The 16,959-nt window shown below is 36.3% G+C and overlaps 2 protein-coding genes across 4 annotated transcripts; one reads left to right on the top strand and one right to left on the bottom strand.

The window, feature by feature from the left end:
* The first annotated feature begins 7,495 nt into the window (after window positions 1-7,495).
* LOC113315590 (zinc finger BED domain-containing protein RICESLEEPER 1-like) lies at window positions 7,496-8,628 on the top strand. Its single transcript, XM_026563851.1, has 3 exons — window positions 7,496-7,539; window positions 7,642-8,210; window positions 8,477-8,628. The coding sequence occupies exons 1-3, from the start codon at window positions 7,496-7,498 to the stop codon at window positions 8,626-8,628; spliced, it is 765 nt and encodes a 254-aa protein (XP_026419636.1).
* A 1,274-nt stretch (window positions 8,629-9,902) lies between these two features.
* Window positions 9,903-14,718, bottom strand: LOC113318453. Of its 3 annotated transcripts, none has more exons than XM_026566617.1 (2): window positions 13,490-14,718; window positions 9,903-12,592 (listed from the first exon to the last, which is right to left on the bottom strand). In XM_026566617.1, exon 2 carries the CDS (start codon window positions 11,805-11,807, stop codon window positions 11,070-11,072), a length of 738 nt encoding a protein of 245 aa, XP_026422402.1. In that variant the 5' UTR covers window positions 11,808-12,592; window positions 13,490-14,718; the 3' UTR covers window positions 9,903-11,069. The 3 variants fall into 3 exon arrangements, with proteins under 3 accessions (XP_026422402.1, XP_026422403.1, XP_026422404.1); XM_026566618.1 differs by having other exon boundaries at window positions 13,513-14,718; XM_026566619.1 differs by having other exon boundaries at window positions 12,187-12,592; window positions 13,513-14,718.
* Window positions 14,719-16,959: the final 2,241 nt, after the last annotated feature.

The following is a 16,959-nucleotide window of genomic DNA, read 5'->3' as shown; positions in this document are numbered from 1 at the left end:
CAGTTAATTTTGTTTTATGGTTGCTGTCAGTTTTGTATTTCCTCATGGTACAACGTAAAAATTGACTCCATAAGCTTATGCTTGTACAAATAATTAGGGTGTAGAAATTGGTACACACGTGTAAAAGTACACTAAAACATATTTCTAGCAAGCAGAACTAAAATCATATCTCTAGGAAAACCTAATTTATATTTAAAATTATTTTTAAAAGTGTTAGATCCTTGAATACTATGTGATACTTTAAACAGTCGCCTTATTATTTTGTGTATATTTTGTTATTGAATTGTTAATGTGCACAAAATTGTAAACATGTGACTCTGTACAAGGTGTATTTTCGTATACACTAGTTAAATTGTTAATGCATTGTTCTACTTTTTTCTTTTATGTGTTGGTTTTTGTATTTGTATTGTTACTTGTTTTCTTTAATTGTAAGTGTCAGAGATAGAGAACTACATGCATAACCTTTCCCTGTTGGGTGAGACTGATTGATGGGGAAGCACTGAATGAAAAATAGACTTGCTAAGTGAGCTTGCAGTTTCTACAATATAGATGTATTTTCATGTACACCAGTTATACGCGGTGTACATAGAAGTGCACTTTTCTTTTTGTCCTTGTTATAAGAGGTGTATATGCTTGTACACCACTTATATGACTTCTTGTATATTCCACATGGACTATTTTTGGTTTTACATATGAAAAACTTGGCCTTCCTCGTGATGAAATGGGTATCGTAACGATCTTTATGACTTCTTGCAGAAATATTACCTCATGTTATTTTATGCTTGTATATATTAATTGGGATAAATAAGGGTAGATTCATTTATTCATTTCTCTTTTTCTTTTTCCGGAAATGGTTGAGAACAAAGGTCATGACTACTCATCTGGATGGTGAGAATTCTTTTTTTGGTTTCACAATTCGAAACCGAGACGCAAAAAGAAATATTTAAAAGGTATTACTTAAGAATTTCCACCCTTTTATTTTTTTTCTTTTATTTTGCATCCTGGTTATTCTATTTGTTTGTTGATAAGTACATAATTATATAAAAGCAATCAAGATTCCTGCACCTTTAGTATTATCGCGTTCCTATTTAACTCAAACTAGAAGCTCTTAATGTGTGTTGTGATGTGTACATAGTTGTACACATGCTGAAGATTAATGTGTACATAATTATACACCTGTTTATTGGGTGCGATTTCTAGGTGTTGACCGACAATTCAGGAATAAGCTTTGGTTAATGTTTAATCCTTCTACTTGTAATTATCACTAGTATACTTTTTTTTTGATTTCCAAATTTCAATTCGGCATGCAAATTTGATAATGGTAGACTGGAATTTATATCAACAGGTGAAACACTATCACTGGACCACAATTCAAGATTTGTTATGAGGTCAGTACCATCTTGGCTTTTGTTCTTTTTAATCATTCACTTTGTCTTAACTCTGGATAACTGAACTCGAGAACGTTTTATACACATATGGTGCAAAGAAATATTTTCCCACTAAACTCTCTACTTGCAGCTCCCGTTGAGAAGTTTCATGTGAAATTACTTAGATTAACTGCTTGTTTAGGATATGCCCAACTTTGTGTTTTCTTTTCTTTCTTTTTATTGTAGACTTTTTATGTGTAGACGATTCAAGTTGTATATGTGTATAAACTTCTGCATTTTGTTTCGTATCATGAATATACAACATGTTTTGTGTACGCGGATGTTAGATTTTCTAGATTTTGTACATGTGTACATGGTGTACGTTACTGTCCCGTCTCATTGATATATGACATGTTTTATGGGTATGGAGGCTAGATTTTCATGATTTTTGTAGATGTGTACATGGTGGTTGTACATATTTGTACACCTATAATATAAGTGTACATTGTCGTACACATGTGACAGAAATTACATATGTACATAATATCCCATTTTAGGACACTTAATCAAGTTTTAGTGAACAATCTCTTTTTTGTTTTTTTTCGATATCGAATCAGTGATGCTATGATTCACTAGATGTTGGTTACGATAGAAATGTTAGGGATGTCTGGTTGCTCCAATACTGTCAACTGTATGAATACTTCTCCAGCAAGCAGCAATTCAAACATCTTTCCACTATAACAACGTAGAGATTGTAAAATCAAGGCAAGTGCAGCAGTAAGTTAAATTAAAATCCAAAGTCGTTGAGGAACTAGATATAATTCACATATTATAAACACATGCTCGTTAATGTATCAATCCAGCCAAATAATCATATCTACTGTAGCTTTATAAATGTTGCTTCTATTTGACCACATGAACTTACATCAACGGATGCAACCCAAATTGGCAACAACCTCTCGAATCTCGGTCAGATATATAACAGAAAAGATCATTCAACAAAAGTATTGGTAAGCACATATTCTCAAAAATACGTAAGAATTAACTGATGTATTTTCTTGTACACCAGTTATATGGGTGCATATAAAAGTGCACCTTTTTTTGTGCTTGTTACAGGTGTGTTTGCTCGTACACCTTGCTCTTAGAGCTTCAATTGAGGAAGAGAGGGCAAGAAAGGACACTGCTGCAAGGGATGCAGAAGAAAAAGGAGGTGTACAAGCCTCAAGTTCACATGATACAACTATGACTGAAAACGCTGGCATTATGTCTGATGGAGCTAATACAAGCGATTTGATGGCAGGTCTCATGCTTGTTATTGGTTGTCCTGGGGTTGAATCTGTGGTTAGAAACAGAATGCAGTTTATGATTGTATATGAATTAGAAGATGCGATTTTTCACAGTGAAGGAAAGATGCGTTTGGTTTGATTAGAGTTTATGCCTGATCAAGTCTGAAAGAAGATGGTGTTTCTGAGATTTGAAGGTTGTTAGAACTGTTGATTTGATGAATATGAGATGGAGACAATACTGTTACTTTGTGTAATTTAGAGTATGCAATGAGTAAGCTGATAACGAAATGAAGAAGCGCGTGTATTGTTGCTGGCTGAGCAATTACAGGGTATGGATGAGCTGCAGCTGGCTATGAAGCAATTGCAGTTGATGCTATGGGAAATTTGGAAGAATGAGTTTGCTTCTATGTTGCAGTACAAGGAATGGTACAGCTGAGTAACTGGTGCTATTGAGATGGTAGAACTCTGAAGTGGTGATCTGGTGAATAAATATGAAATGTCGATGGAATTGAAAAGATGAAATCTGAAATGTGTGATGTTGGTGGTACTGAGGAGAAGGAATTTATGTTGATGTTGGATGGGTAGTGTTGCTGCAGAGAAGCTACAGAAACGAATAAAAAATTTGAGTTGAATGGTTGTGATGCTCTAGTTGTTTGCAGCAGCAGGGTTAAGAGTGGTTGAGCGTTGGAGTTGGTGTTGGTGTTGGTAATGAGTTTGGGTTGTAATCATGTTGTACTTTTGTAAATGTGTACATGTTTGTACACCAATGTAAACTAAGTTTTTTTTAAAAATGAGAATTATATAGTCATATGGGTACTCTTTTTGTAGCTCTCGGAAAGAGTTTTCCGAATATATAAAATTTGTGAATTTTAGACAAACGGTCCGAAAGATAAATTGATTTTAATTTTTTTTTATATTATTTAAAACTGACGACATCATCATGAGTCACTATGGATTAAACTGCAAATATTTGGACTAAATACCATATTTTTCCCTAACACCACCTCTTTCCTTGCTCTTTTCTGAATCTCTAGCCACCAGCACCAGTTCCCACATCTAGCCACAACATCTCATTTCAATCTCAATTAACCGACTACTCAAGCACCTTCTCCGCTGTTTGATTTCACTGCGACATTTTCGCAAGCACCAGACCTACGTCTTCTATTATCTGTCCCTTGAACACCTTCCAAACCAACTACAACACCCTTCTTGTTCTGTAACCAACTGAGCATCACCTTCACTGATAGCTACATCTCCATGTAATGATAGACACAAATCAGCCGGCATACAGAACCACTTCCCTACCTGCTACCCCCAATTCAATCACCACCAACAACCGGCATCAAATTCAGCTCAAATATGACCCATACCACCTTCACTGATTTGAGCCCTAACTTGGTCGTTGTCATCTTCACTGAAATCTGGATAACTGCCCGTACGACCAACACACTAAACCCCCCATAAATCTGTTGCCTTCGCTACTGTCAATCTCTCAGACAAACCCAATTCGAATTTGGGTTAAGAAATCTCCAAATTCATTGGAATCTGAACCCCAAAACATTATATATCGGGCTCAACATCATTTCAAACTGGCACCATATTCTCCTTGCTCGGTTGCTGTTGTAGAACGCAAATTTAACACCACCAGCTCCTAATTTCGACCATCTGAGACCACTTCCAACTGATTTCAGGGAGACTCGGTTAACCCCAGCAACTGTATCAACAACCACTTGCACCATTTTGTAGACCTAGCTTTGATAAACCCCAATTTCATTTCTCATCACACCGAAATGACACCAAACAGACCCCCAGAATCCGTCAATCGAACTCATGTAATAGACCCCCAGATCTGTTGTTGCAGAGAACTCCATAAATCACCCAGAATAACTCGAACTCAACACCAAATCAAATCAGCACCCATTCTCATATCTGTTGTGATTCATTTCTTGTTTATCTTGAGTAGAGCTGGCAATCCGAGCCAAAACCCGCGGGTTGGCCCGTTCCGTCCCGTGAAAACCCGTACCCGTCCCGGATGGTAACTAAACAAGACGGGCGCGGGTTGTACAATTAGTGGCTTGTGAAGAAACGGGTTAACCTGGCCCGTACCGTGAAACCCGCGGTCTGGCCCGTAACCCGTAGTTTTATACCCTGCTGAAACTCAAACACGTAGCTTTTTACGTGTCATCCAAATCTCCATCGTATAAAACGGGAAAACCCTAAGCTGTCCTATCTTCGACTTCGGTTCTTCCTCTTTTTTTCTTCTTCCCTGACTCAGAGAGAGTCTCCTGAGTCTTGAGGTTGCATCTCATATCTTTCCATTATCGACAAATATCTCAAAGTAAGTTCCAACTTCGCTATCTTATTTCATCAAATCTTATGCATTCTCGGTCATCATTGATTTGTATCAATAGATTGATAACAAAATTTAGATCTTTACGTTATTCTTTCAGTCTTAGTATTTGTATGACTGCTTATAACCCAATTGATAACTCTTAGTATTCTTTCAGTCTCCTGACGCAGACGCACAGAACAACTGAACAACAAATTGAAGAACTATTAGATCTAGATCAAAGGCAGTTAATTTGATCTAAAGATTCAAGGCTAGCAGGTAATCGGATTTTAATTTTTGTTTCCTTCTTTATTTTCTTCTTCTAGGAATCTAGGGTTTTACATAGGAATCCCAACAAATCTTTAATATTCTTAGTATTGTTGTGTTGTGAACTTGTGATTGTGATTCTGTGAAGATAGGTAATCTTTAATTTTCTTAATTTCATGATGTTTCAGTTCTTACCAGTTACCACAAAAAAGGGTTTTTTCTTAATCTTTAATTTTTTATTACTCATTAGTTTTGCTTGGTTTAAAGGCTTTAGTTGATTTGGTGATTTGATTTCTGTGAGCCAATCAATGGGTATTCACAATTTCGTCTAATTTGTGGATAGTTAAGTTTTTAGTTGAAATCCTTAAGAATATTAACAATTGGGATCAATTAGTTTTGGTTTATTATTCACAAATTTCGTCTAATCTGTGGTTTGGTAACTTTGGTTTATTGGTTAAGTTTTTAGTTGATCAATTACTTTTTAGTATTTTTACCATCTTATGTTACATGTAATCATGTATTGGGAATTGGGATCATTATCAAAACTAAAGTGTTATTTGGAATTGCAGACCAGATGTTGAAATGGAATTGCAGACCAGATGTTGTTTCATATAATGCAATTCTTGATTTAAGTCAGGGTCTTAGACTCTTAGTCTTACAATGTTACTGCAATACTGCTTATTGGTGTCTCCATCTTTTTTTTTATCACATGAATTCTTGTTGAAACATGGAATGACAGTTTTAACTGAATTAAATTTCTTACTGTTGTGGCATGTGGGTTTTGAGATTTTTTATGTTCTTTACAGAGATTTAGGGGATTTGTTTGATTTGTTTGTTTTGTTAGATGCTATTGTTTTGGGTGACTTGAAAATGCATGTACTATAATAGTTTTGTTGGATGTCATTGTCTATGTATTTTTTCAATTTCTGTTTATGTAATTTTCATGTTTCTGAATGACTCTTTGACTTGTTCTTTGTGGCCGCTCCATCCATTTCAGGATGTCAAGTGTACAAGAACAAGAGTTACCAGAACCAGACCATTACAAGGATGTTATGAGTGCTGATGATGAAGATGATGATGTTGAGATGCTAGATTCTGTGAATGAGGATCCAACTGTTGGTTGTGCACCTGAACAAGTTGCACGTGGAAAGAAAAATAGACTTAGATCCGAATTTTGGGAATTTTTTAAACTCGTTAAGTATAAGGATGGTACAACGAAGGGGGTGTGCAAGGCTTGTAATGTAGGATATAAATATGAAAGCCAAAGAGGTGGAACCTCAGCCATGAAAAGGCATAAGTGCATTAAACGTCAGTCTATGGACGTAGGGCAGATGATATTAGCTTCACAAAATAGCCAGTTGTCTACCCATGTACGCAAGGTTGATAAAATGAAATTACGGGATTTGTTCTCAGCTTTACTCATTGCAAGAAATGTTCCATTTGCTTTGGTGGAGTGGAAAGAGTTTAGGGATATATGTGCTTATTTAAATGATGACTTTAAACCAATATCAAGGAATACTGGGAAAGCCGATGTGGTAAAGAAACATAAAGCACAAAAAGAAGTTATTCGCAACAGATTGAAACTTGCTCCAGGTATGATTCAAAATTTCAAATCCTAATGACCCATATGATTTGTTTATACTTTTATGTATGAGTAATTGATTAATATGATGTGCTAATGTGTATGACTTACCCTTATAGGTAGGATATGTCTAACATCAGACATGTGGACTTCTGTAACAACTACTGGATATATAAGCTTAACTGCGCACTATCTTGATAAAGATTGGGTATTGCAAAAGAAGCTTCTGAATTTATCTCCCCTTCCACCACCTCATACAGGTAAAGCACTTAATTTTATTTCTTTATTATCTTAAATATAATTTCATGTTAACTTATTCCCCTTTCTACTACCTCAAACAGGTGAACACCTTTCTTCTAAGTTATTTGCAATGATAGAAGATTGGGGAATTGAAGAAAAGGTATCCAACATCACCTTGGATGATGCTGCAAATAACGGAGCTTGTGCTGGAATTATGAAGAGTAGACTTGTTGCAAAGAAGATCTTGTTGAACGATGGAAAATACTTTCATGTGCGTTGTTGTGCTCATATCTTAGCTCTTATTGTAAAAGAAGAACTTACGAAGATTGATCCAGCCGTGCTTAAGATTCGAGCGTCAGTGAAGTCCCTTAAAAAGTCCCAAGTAAGAAAACAAAAGTTCTTGGACATTGTTGAAACTTTAGGAATGTCTGGTCTGAAAAAGGGTATTCGGCAAGACGTAAAGACAAGGTGGGATTCCACTTCTATTCTGTTATAAATTACAAAGTTGGAGAATTGTATAATTTGTATTAATGTTTTTTTAGATACTCACTGAATGTTTGTTTTATGCAGGTGGAATTCAACTTATCTTATGTTAGACAGTTGTATCTTGTATAAGCCAGTTTTATCTCATTTGAAGTTGGTGGATTCAGACTATGAAGATTGTCCAACTAATGAAGAATGGGAACAAATTGAAGTAGTCACAAAGTTGCTCAAGGTGTTTCATGAACTCACAAAGGTTTTTTCTGGTAGTAAGTATCCTACTTCCAATCTGTATTTTGAAAGAATTTGTCAAGTTCAGGTGTTACTAAAGAAAGAGAGCAGAAGTAATATTGAATTCATTAGGAACATGGTAAAAGAGATGCAAGCAAAATTTGATAGTTACTGGAAGGATTTGAGTCCTATATTGGCTATGGCAGTTGTGTTAGATCCTAGATCGAAAATGAATTTTGTGAAATTTACTTACTCCAAGTTGTATCCTGATGAGAGAGAACTAGAATGTCAAGTTAATAAAGTGCATAGTAATATAAAAGCACTTTTTAATGAGTATTACACCTTATCAAGTTCAAGAGCTTCCAACAGTTGTGCAGCTCAAAATTTGAATGTTCAAAATGGTGGGAATTTTGCTGCCCAAGAAGGGAGTGATTTTTTTCAGGTAATTTCAACTTTTATGTTCAGTTTGATTCATTTGAGTTCTTCATGATTGGTATAAGTCTGCAAAACATGTTCTTTTTTTTTAGTACAAGATGATAACTTTGAACCCAGATTTAATATGTCAATGTAAACTCTGAGCATGCCATATATCGTTTATTTGTCATTGTAATTACTTATGATAGAATGAGGGATGTACCCAAGAATTGGTTGTTGGATTGTTTGGGATTCTGTCATTCTGTGTCTTGATATCTAGTGTCTTGTCAACAGGAATATGTTGCAACACAGGAATGTGGTGGTAATGTATTAACTGACTTGTCAGAGTTAGATGAATACCTTGGCGAGACGTACAGAGGTTGTCTAAATTCACTAGACATCCTAAACTATTGGAAGAACCAGGAACAATAATATCCAGTACTTTCAATAATGGCAGGGGATATTTTGTCAATTCTTATTTCAACCGTCGCATCGGAGTCTGCATTTAGCATTGGAGAAAGGGTGATTGATCGATTTCGCAGTTCCTTATTACCTGAAAATGCTGAGGCGTTAATAACAACTCGTGATTGGGAATATGGAATTGGTAAGTAAATCAATAATATTTTATTTAGTTGAGTGTCTAAATCTTATCTATAACATTGGTTGTTTTATTATGATCCATATAGGAAAAGAAGATATGGATGAGGATAATGTGATCGTTGAAGAAGATATATTAGGATTTGAACCTGACGCAGTGGAGGATGGGGCAGTGGAGGATGTGGAGGAAGTAAGTTCTTATGCGTCTAGTTAGTATGCGTACTTCTTCAATATAAAGCGGGGTAATTATGCAAATTCCATGTGTTTGACTTGAATCTTTTTTTTGTTTGGTTTATTTTTTCTTGAAATTACAGATTCATATTGAATAGTTGGAGCAACTCAAAGATAAACATGGAATATGAGAATGTTTTATCACTTACCAGTATCTCCAAATATTGCATAGAAAAGAGATTGGAGATGTTTTTTTGATAGTTAACACTTTTTTTGATTAACCACACAATATATATTTTGTGCAGGAAGTGGTTATTAATATTGTGATATTGTCGCACTTGGTGATACAAATTAGAAACAATGGTATCTACAGTCTCGGTCTCGGAAGTTTATTTTCATTATTTATCAATTATCATCATGAACTGATGAAGTACTGTGTAACTGTAACTAAAGTACTAAAGTAAACTACTAATGACTAGTAAAGTAAGTCTAGTATGAATGTATGATACTATGATAGTATCTGTGTGACTGTGTCTGTGTTTCTTTAAGAAGACTAATTTGTTTAGTTTTGCAATTTTGAGTTTTTGAATTGATATACCAAATGAATTGGATGAATGTTAGATACTTAGGTTGTAGCTTGTAGGAAAGGAACTTTAGATGCCCTGAATGTGGAAGGAAATAGCCCAGAAATCGATTTCTGGCGAGTTGACTCAATAAAAACCACGTAACCCGTGAGCACCCGTGAACCCGCGAGCTTTACCCGGGACGGGTACGGATGGGATAAATGACCATCCGTGAAGAATTTCAACCCGCGAGCTCAGGCTTGTATTAACCCGTAACCCGCGGGTTGGTCACAAGCCAGACCCGTCCCGCCCGTTTGCCAGCTCTAATCTTGAGCACAGATCCTCTCTTCGTTTTCAAACCAAAACAGCCAGGAGTTGAATAAAAGAAAAATGAGATTTCATTTGGTTCTGATAGGAAACGAGATAGTGAAAAATACCACAAAAAAGATGTGGTGGAGAAGATAACACGTCCTTCACTTGGTTTTTTAACCCATTAGTGGCTTTCACATGCGTAAGACGCTTGAGTGCACAAAGAAATCCACTAGACTTCCCAGGCCGTGAACTTGTGTGGTAGATGTGACAAATATTGGCTACCCATAATTACTTTCTGTAGTGCCCTCAGAACAATGAGTGCTTATGGTCGCAGAAGTCAATTCAACTTCTACTTTTGCTGTTTCTTCTTCCGGCAATCGGATTTTCTTGTAATTCCTGTAAATAACTTGAAACAGTATTATTAGCTAAATATCGAGACCTAGCTAGTATAAATGTGGTATAAAAATGTCGTGTTTATCAAACTCCCCCACACTTACATTTTGCTAGTCCTTGAGCAAAATAAGAAAAATTATATCCGCTACACAGCTGGATATGGAGAGACGTCTGCTAAACAGTTAGACGAAACCACTAAACAGTGATTGAGAAATGTCTTCTAAACAGGTAGACAAATCCACTAAACAGTGGAAGAGAAATGTCAGCTAAACAGCAAGACGAATCCACTAAACAGTGGAAGAGAAATGTCTGCTAAACAGCAAGACAAAGGATCAGAAAGACCCGCTCAACAATTGGTCATGTCGTGCAAACATTTTATTTTTTTAAAGAAAATTCATAACGAAATTGAATTCCTACTACAAATCTATATAAACTTAATCACTCCCCCATACTTGAACTTTACATTGTCGTCAATGTAATTGAGTCATCCAACGTAGAATTAAGGTGGGAAATTCTAAAATGCGATATGCAATAGGCAAACGAAGATAGAAGATAGAGTAAAGGGAACAAAACTGATGGGTTGACTCCCACGAAGCGAATGCTATTTGTTCCATACTTGCGCGCAGCAAGTTGTCTCAAACAAAGTAAAGATGATATACAACATCAACCTGCCAAGCATATATGTAAAGCCTGAAAAGTTGGGGATCGACCCAACATATCAGGTTAGCTGTAAATAAGAACCTGTGAAGACTACGGTCAGCCGAACATATGTGAAAATCCATTCCCTGTTCCAAACATTCCGTAGTAATTAAGTCATATTTTATCGGGATGAGTAAATTATTCACACACAAAGGATACAGATTGTTCCGTAGTGTTCATTCGGAGCGCAGACACTAAATCTGGTTCAAGATCAACTGAAATATTTTCAGTAAACAAACTACCTTCACTAGAAATCGGAGGAAGAAATGTACTAACACTAACAATAGGCATCAGAGCATCACACTCAACAAAATTTTCTAAGCATAGATCTAGTGGTTCAAGTTCATTAAAAGCAATAACCCCTAAATATGGGTTTAGGTCCGTGGAAATAACTTCCGTTGTTAAGTTACCTATATTTCCCATCGAAGAATCAAATGCATTGACAATGTCAATTCGCATAGGGTCATCGAAGTCTGCAAAATGAGTTAAACACATGGAGAGTGGTTCAAAATCAGTTGTCCAAGTTGACTGCCCTGTATCAATTGGCTCCACATTCATACATGCATCTCGAGAACTATTAGATGGATCGACGAAAAATGGACCTACTGCAACAATAGTTGCATGCATAATGGGATCTTTAGAATCAGCAAAATGCAATAAGCAAACATATAAAGGTTCAAGTTTTTCGGTACAAACTGCCTGACCAACATCAATCTGTTCAACATTCACAAAAACATTCGTAGAATCACAAGATAAATCAACAAAATTTGTGCATAGTGTAGCAACAGTATCATGAATAGCCATATTGTTATCATTTTCAAAAGTATTATAAATCTCAGAATTCAAAATGATTAGAAGGTTTCTCATTATAAACATATGTCACCTTTGAGTCATGACACTCAATAGTAGCATCCTCTACATATGGAGGTTCTTCTACATCATAATTATCTGAATTTTGAGAATCTTGGGTATCCTCACTTCCACTCAAAACTTCTACAAGTTGATCATTATCAGTTTCTCCCACAGAAGAATAATCAATATACTCTTAAGTACAATTAGATTGGGATTGAGACTGGCTTGGGAACCAACTTTGTTCCTCCTCTAAGTGTTTAGTCATTTGACCTACTTGATATTCAATGTTTTCTAAGGCTTTTTGAGTGGACTGTTGAAGTTGAGAAGTTTCTCGACTAATTTTTAGTGTATAATGAGTTAATAACCTTAAGCTATCTTCCATGCTCAAATTTCTATAGTCTGAAACCTCATTATTCTGCCAATTCAAAGATCGTTCACATACCTCATGCAAATACCTATCCCCAATGTATTGGGTTTTGTACATGTATGAATAATCAAAGTATTTTGTGGAACACGAGTTACCATAAACCAGATTATTATTTTCATATGACCTCTGGTTTCTAGCATCTCTATCCGTCTTTCCAAACTAGCTATATTCTGGTTGAAAATCTCAGCATGTGACAAATCATCCTGATGGTAACTTTGATACTCATGTGAATAATCACCAGTTTCGAAGTAATGCTGATAAGGATTTCCATGCATGAGACGATTGTGTTCACGAATCTCCTGGTATTGCGGTCCATACCTGTATTCTCCGAGAGACATGGACTCATCCTCTTGATAAGACGTCATTGCCGTAACAAGAACACCTGAAAAGAAAAAAATATAAAAGAAAATTATGAAAATAACTAAAAATGAAAATAAAAAAATACATACACTATGTACATAAACTATGACTAGAAAAATTGAAGATATCAATAAGAGTGTTTCGCAATCACTCCCCGGCAGCGGCGCCAAAAACTTGATGGATCGGATAACCGACTTTGTTTATACGCAAGTGCACGGCATCGAAAATGTAGACAACAGCAAATGTGGTTCATTCCCACGAGGAGTGTTTCTAAAATCACTTCTAACTAATACAATCAACTTCCTAATCAATATCAATTCAAGAGGAGATTTTATGAAATGTATACTAAGAAACAAGCAAATAAATTGGATGCAAACAAAATTATTAAAATGACGAGCAAGGTGACGAAAGGTTAAGGATCCTGGAATCCTTCGCAGGCTAGGTTTACTTGTGATTATCACGAGAGTCTCTATTTTACTCATATAAAGCGGCAACACCTGGCTACTTAGACATGGAAGATATGTCTTTAAGAACTATTGATAATAATCGAAGAAAGATTGTTTGATCTCGACCTAAAAGTAGAACCCCTAATCACTATGTATACTTGGCATACAAAGTAGAAGAATGTTCATAAATCTAATATGCATCAGGTCTCAATGGGATTGTCTATAACTTACCTATGTAGTATACTTGGCATAAAACATGAAAAGATTTATAAGAACAATCCACAAATATGAGATACTCAAACAGAAAATTAAGCTTTTGATTTAAAGAAACTCTCGATCATAAACACAAATAATCTAGCCTACAAATTCATCATTTCACCTTAACAATAGTTTAGGAAACCATGGTTTTCTCAAAAGCCATAAAAACCGATAAAGGAAATAACAAGCTAAGCATAGCGAAAGAAAGCTTAAACCTAGTTTCTTCCATGTAAACGACCTCTTCCTCTTTGCATCTCAGACTGGTATTTATATATGTGTTGCCAAGAAATCCCATCTGGACCAAGGAAACAGGTACCCAGGCCCAATGTGACACCAACTTCAGTCTCCAAATTCAGGTCAGTACCGAGTCCGGTAACATCCATAACACCGCCTATTTCCTTGCTCTTCTCTGAATCTCTAGACACCAGCACCAGCTCCCACATCTAGACACAACATCTCACTTTCTATCTCAATTAACTGACTACTCAAGCACCTTCTCCGCTGTTTGATTTCACTGCGACATTTTCGCAAGCACCAGACCTACGTCTTCTATTCTCTGTCCCTTAAACACTTTCCAAACCAACTACATCACCCTTCTTGTTCTGTAACCAACTGAGCATCACCTCCACTGATAGCTACAGCTCCATGTAATGATAGACACAAATCAACCGGCATACAGAACCACTTCCCTACCTGCCACCCCCAATTCAATCACCACCAACAACCGGCGTCAAATTCAGCTCGAATATGACCCATACCTTCACTGATTTGAGCCCTAACTTGGTCGTTTTCATCTTCACTGAAATCTGGATAGCTGCCCGTACGACCAACACACTAAAACCCCCATAAATCTGTTGCCTTCGCTACTGTCAATCTCTCAGACAAACCCAATTCGAATTTGGGTTAAGAAATCTCCAAATTGATTGGAATCTGAACCCCAAAATATTATATATCGGGCTCAACATCATTTCAAACTGGCACCATCTTCTCCTTCCTCGGTTGTTGTTGTAGAACGCAAATTCAACACCACAAGCTCCTAATTTCGACCATCTGAGACCACTTCCAACTGATTTCAGGGAGACTCAGTTAACCCCAGCAACTGTATCGACAACCACTTGCACCATTTTCCAGACCTAGCTTTGATAAACCCCAATTCCATTTCTCGTCACACCTAAACGACACCAAACAGACCCCAAGAATCCTTCAATCGAACTCATGTAATAGACCCCCAGATCTGTTGTTGCAGAGAACTCCATAAATCACCCAGAATAACTCGAACTCAACACCAAATCAAATCAGCACCCATTCTTATATCTGTTATGATTCATTTCTTGTTTATCTTGAGCACAGATCCTCTCTTCGTTTTCAAACCAAAACAACCAGGAGTTGAATAAAAGAAAAATGAAATTTCATTTGGTTCTGATAGTAAACGAGATAGTGAAAAATACCACAGACAAGATGTGGTGGAGAAGATAACACGTCCCCCACTTGGTTTTTTAACCCATTAGTAGCTTTCACATGCGTTAGACGCTTGAGTGCACAAAGAAATCCACTAGACTTCCCAAGCCGTGAACTTATGTGGTAGATGTGACAAACATTGGCTGCCCATAATTACTTTCTGTAGTGCCCTGAGAACAATGAGTGCTTATGGTCGCAGAAGTCGATTGAACTTCTACTTTTGTTGTTTCTTCTTCCGTCAATCAGATTTTCTTGTAATTCCTGTAAACGACTTGAAACAGTATTATTAGCTAAATATCGAGACCTAGCTAGTATAAATGTGGGTATAAAAATGTCGCACTTACGTGCTTATCAACATGTATGCGTTTCCACACAATGCTTATATCCAACAATGGTTATATAATCTAAAATCTCATTTCAATCGATGAAACATTCTTAGAGGACGTTATATAGTTGTTATTCACAAACCATTTTTCGTCAAAGCCATTTTCAAGTGATTGAAACATAACATGACTTTCGTCACTAGGTAAAGATGAACTTGGCCAAAGCGAAAGCTTACCAACACATATTTCGAGAAATAGATAAGCGAGATAGACTCGGCTCGAAATAGGAAATGTGTATAATCAAAGTCTATATAGCAAAACGACTTTTGTCTCAAGATAGGAGATAGAGTAGATAGACTTTTGAGTGATAGATAAGTTCAAGTCTCCACATACCTTTTAGTCGATGAAGTTCCACCAGTTCCTTAAGTAGCTCTTCGTCTTGTATGATGATCGCCATGGAGTTCTTGATCTCAACTACACTTTCTATCCTAGTCTGAGACTTAGCTATAGTAGACTAGAAATCAAGACTTATAATTTTGATCGCTAACATTGACAAACATGCTTGAGATAGCAACGCATGCAAGTTCGACTGAGCAGTGCTCTAACACTTACCAACACTTACCCCGGGACCTAGTCCAGATTGAACACCACACTGTATTAAGCCGCTACAAACACTAGCCTACTACAAACTAACTTCGGTCTGGATTGTAGTTTAACCCTAATCAATCTCACACTAATTCAAGGTACAATTGCGTTCCTTACGTCTCTGATCTCAGCAGGATACTACGCACTTGATTCCCTTAGCTGATCTCACCCACAACTAAGAGTTGCTACGACTCGAAGTCATAGACTTGATAAACAAATTTGTCTCACGCAGAAAAGTCCATAGGAATAGATAATTTTTTCTCCCACAGAAATACCTATGGGTTTTGTTCCGTCTTTTGATAAATCAAGGTGAACAGGAACCAATTGATATACCGGACTTACATTCCTGAAGAACAGCCTAGAAATATCAATCACCTCACAATAATCTTAATTGATTAGGGAAACAAGATATTGTGGAATCACAAACGATGAGACGAAGGTGTTTGTGACTACTTTTCTATCTTTCCTATCGGAGATATAAATCTCAATCCAATCTTACGATTGCACTCAATCATGATAGAAACAGCAAGATCAGATCATGCTACTACAGAGAAAATAGTTGGGTCTGGCTTCACAATCCCAATGAAGTCTTTGAGTCGTTAACCTACAAGGTTTCGTGAAAACTTAAGGTTAAAGGAAAATCGACTCTATCTTATACAACTAATATCACACATGAGGTGTGGGGATTAGGTTTCCCAGTTGCTAGAGTTCTTCTTTATATAGTATCGAAACTAGGGTTTGCAGTCTAAGTTACCTTGATAACAAACCATTCAATATTCACCGTTAGATGAAAACCTGATTAGATTCAAGCTAATATCTTTCAACTGTTAGATCGAACTTAACTTTTTATACACAAATGTAATGTAACTTCATTTAGGTTTGAGTAACCGTACCTAAACGTGTACACTTAGTTGGTTCAACAATAGTTAACCAATGGTTAGTCATATGAGCACTTTCATATCAACTTTATTCATCTTCACCATAACTAGTTCAAATGACTCGAATGAACTAGTTAGAGAGTTGTTCAATTGCTTAGATCTCATAGAAGTATACAAGACACAATCGAAACAAAATCGGTTTTAATTCACTTGAATCGATTCATGAACATTATAGCCACGGTTTGCAAAGATTGCATTCCTTATTATATAAATGTTTTAGTTCATGAACAAACCAATTTTAGAAAGTAACCTACCTAAGTATGTGAACAGGTACGCGTACTTAAGTAACCGGATTGAGTTTATTTTTACTTTCAAACTCCA

Source organism: Papaver somniferum, chromosome 10 (assembly GCF_003573695.1).
Source record: "Papaver somniferum cultivar HN1 chromosome 10, ASM357369v1, whole genome shotgun sequence".
NCBI classification, from domain to species: Eukaryota; Viridiplantae; Streptophyta; class Magnoliopsida; order Ranunculales; family Papaveraceae; genus Papaver; species Papaver somniferum.
Note: the sequence above shows the minus strand (reverse complement) of the source record. Positions and strands in the feature narration are given on the sequence as shown.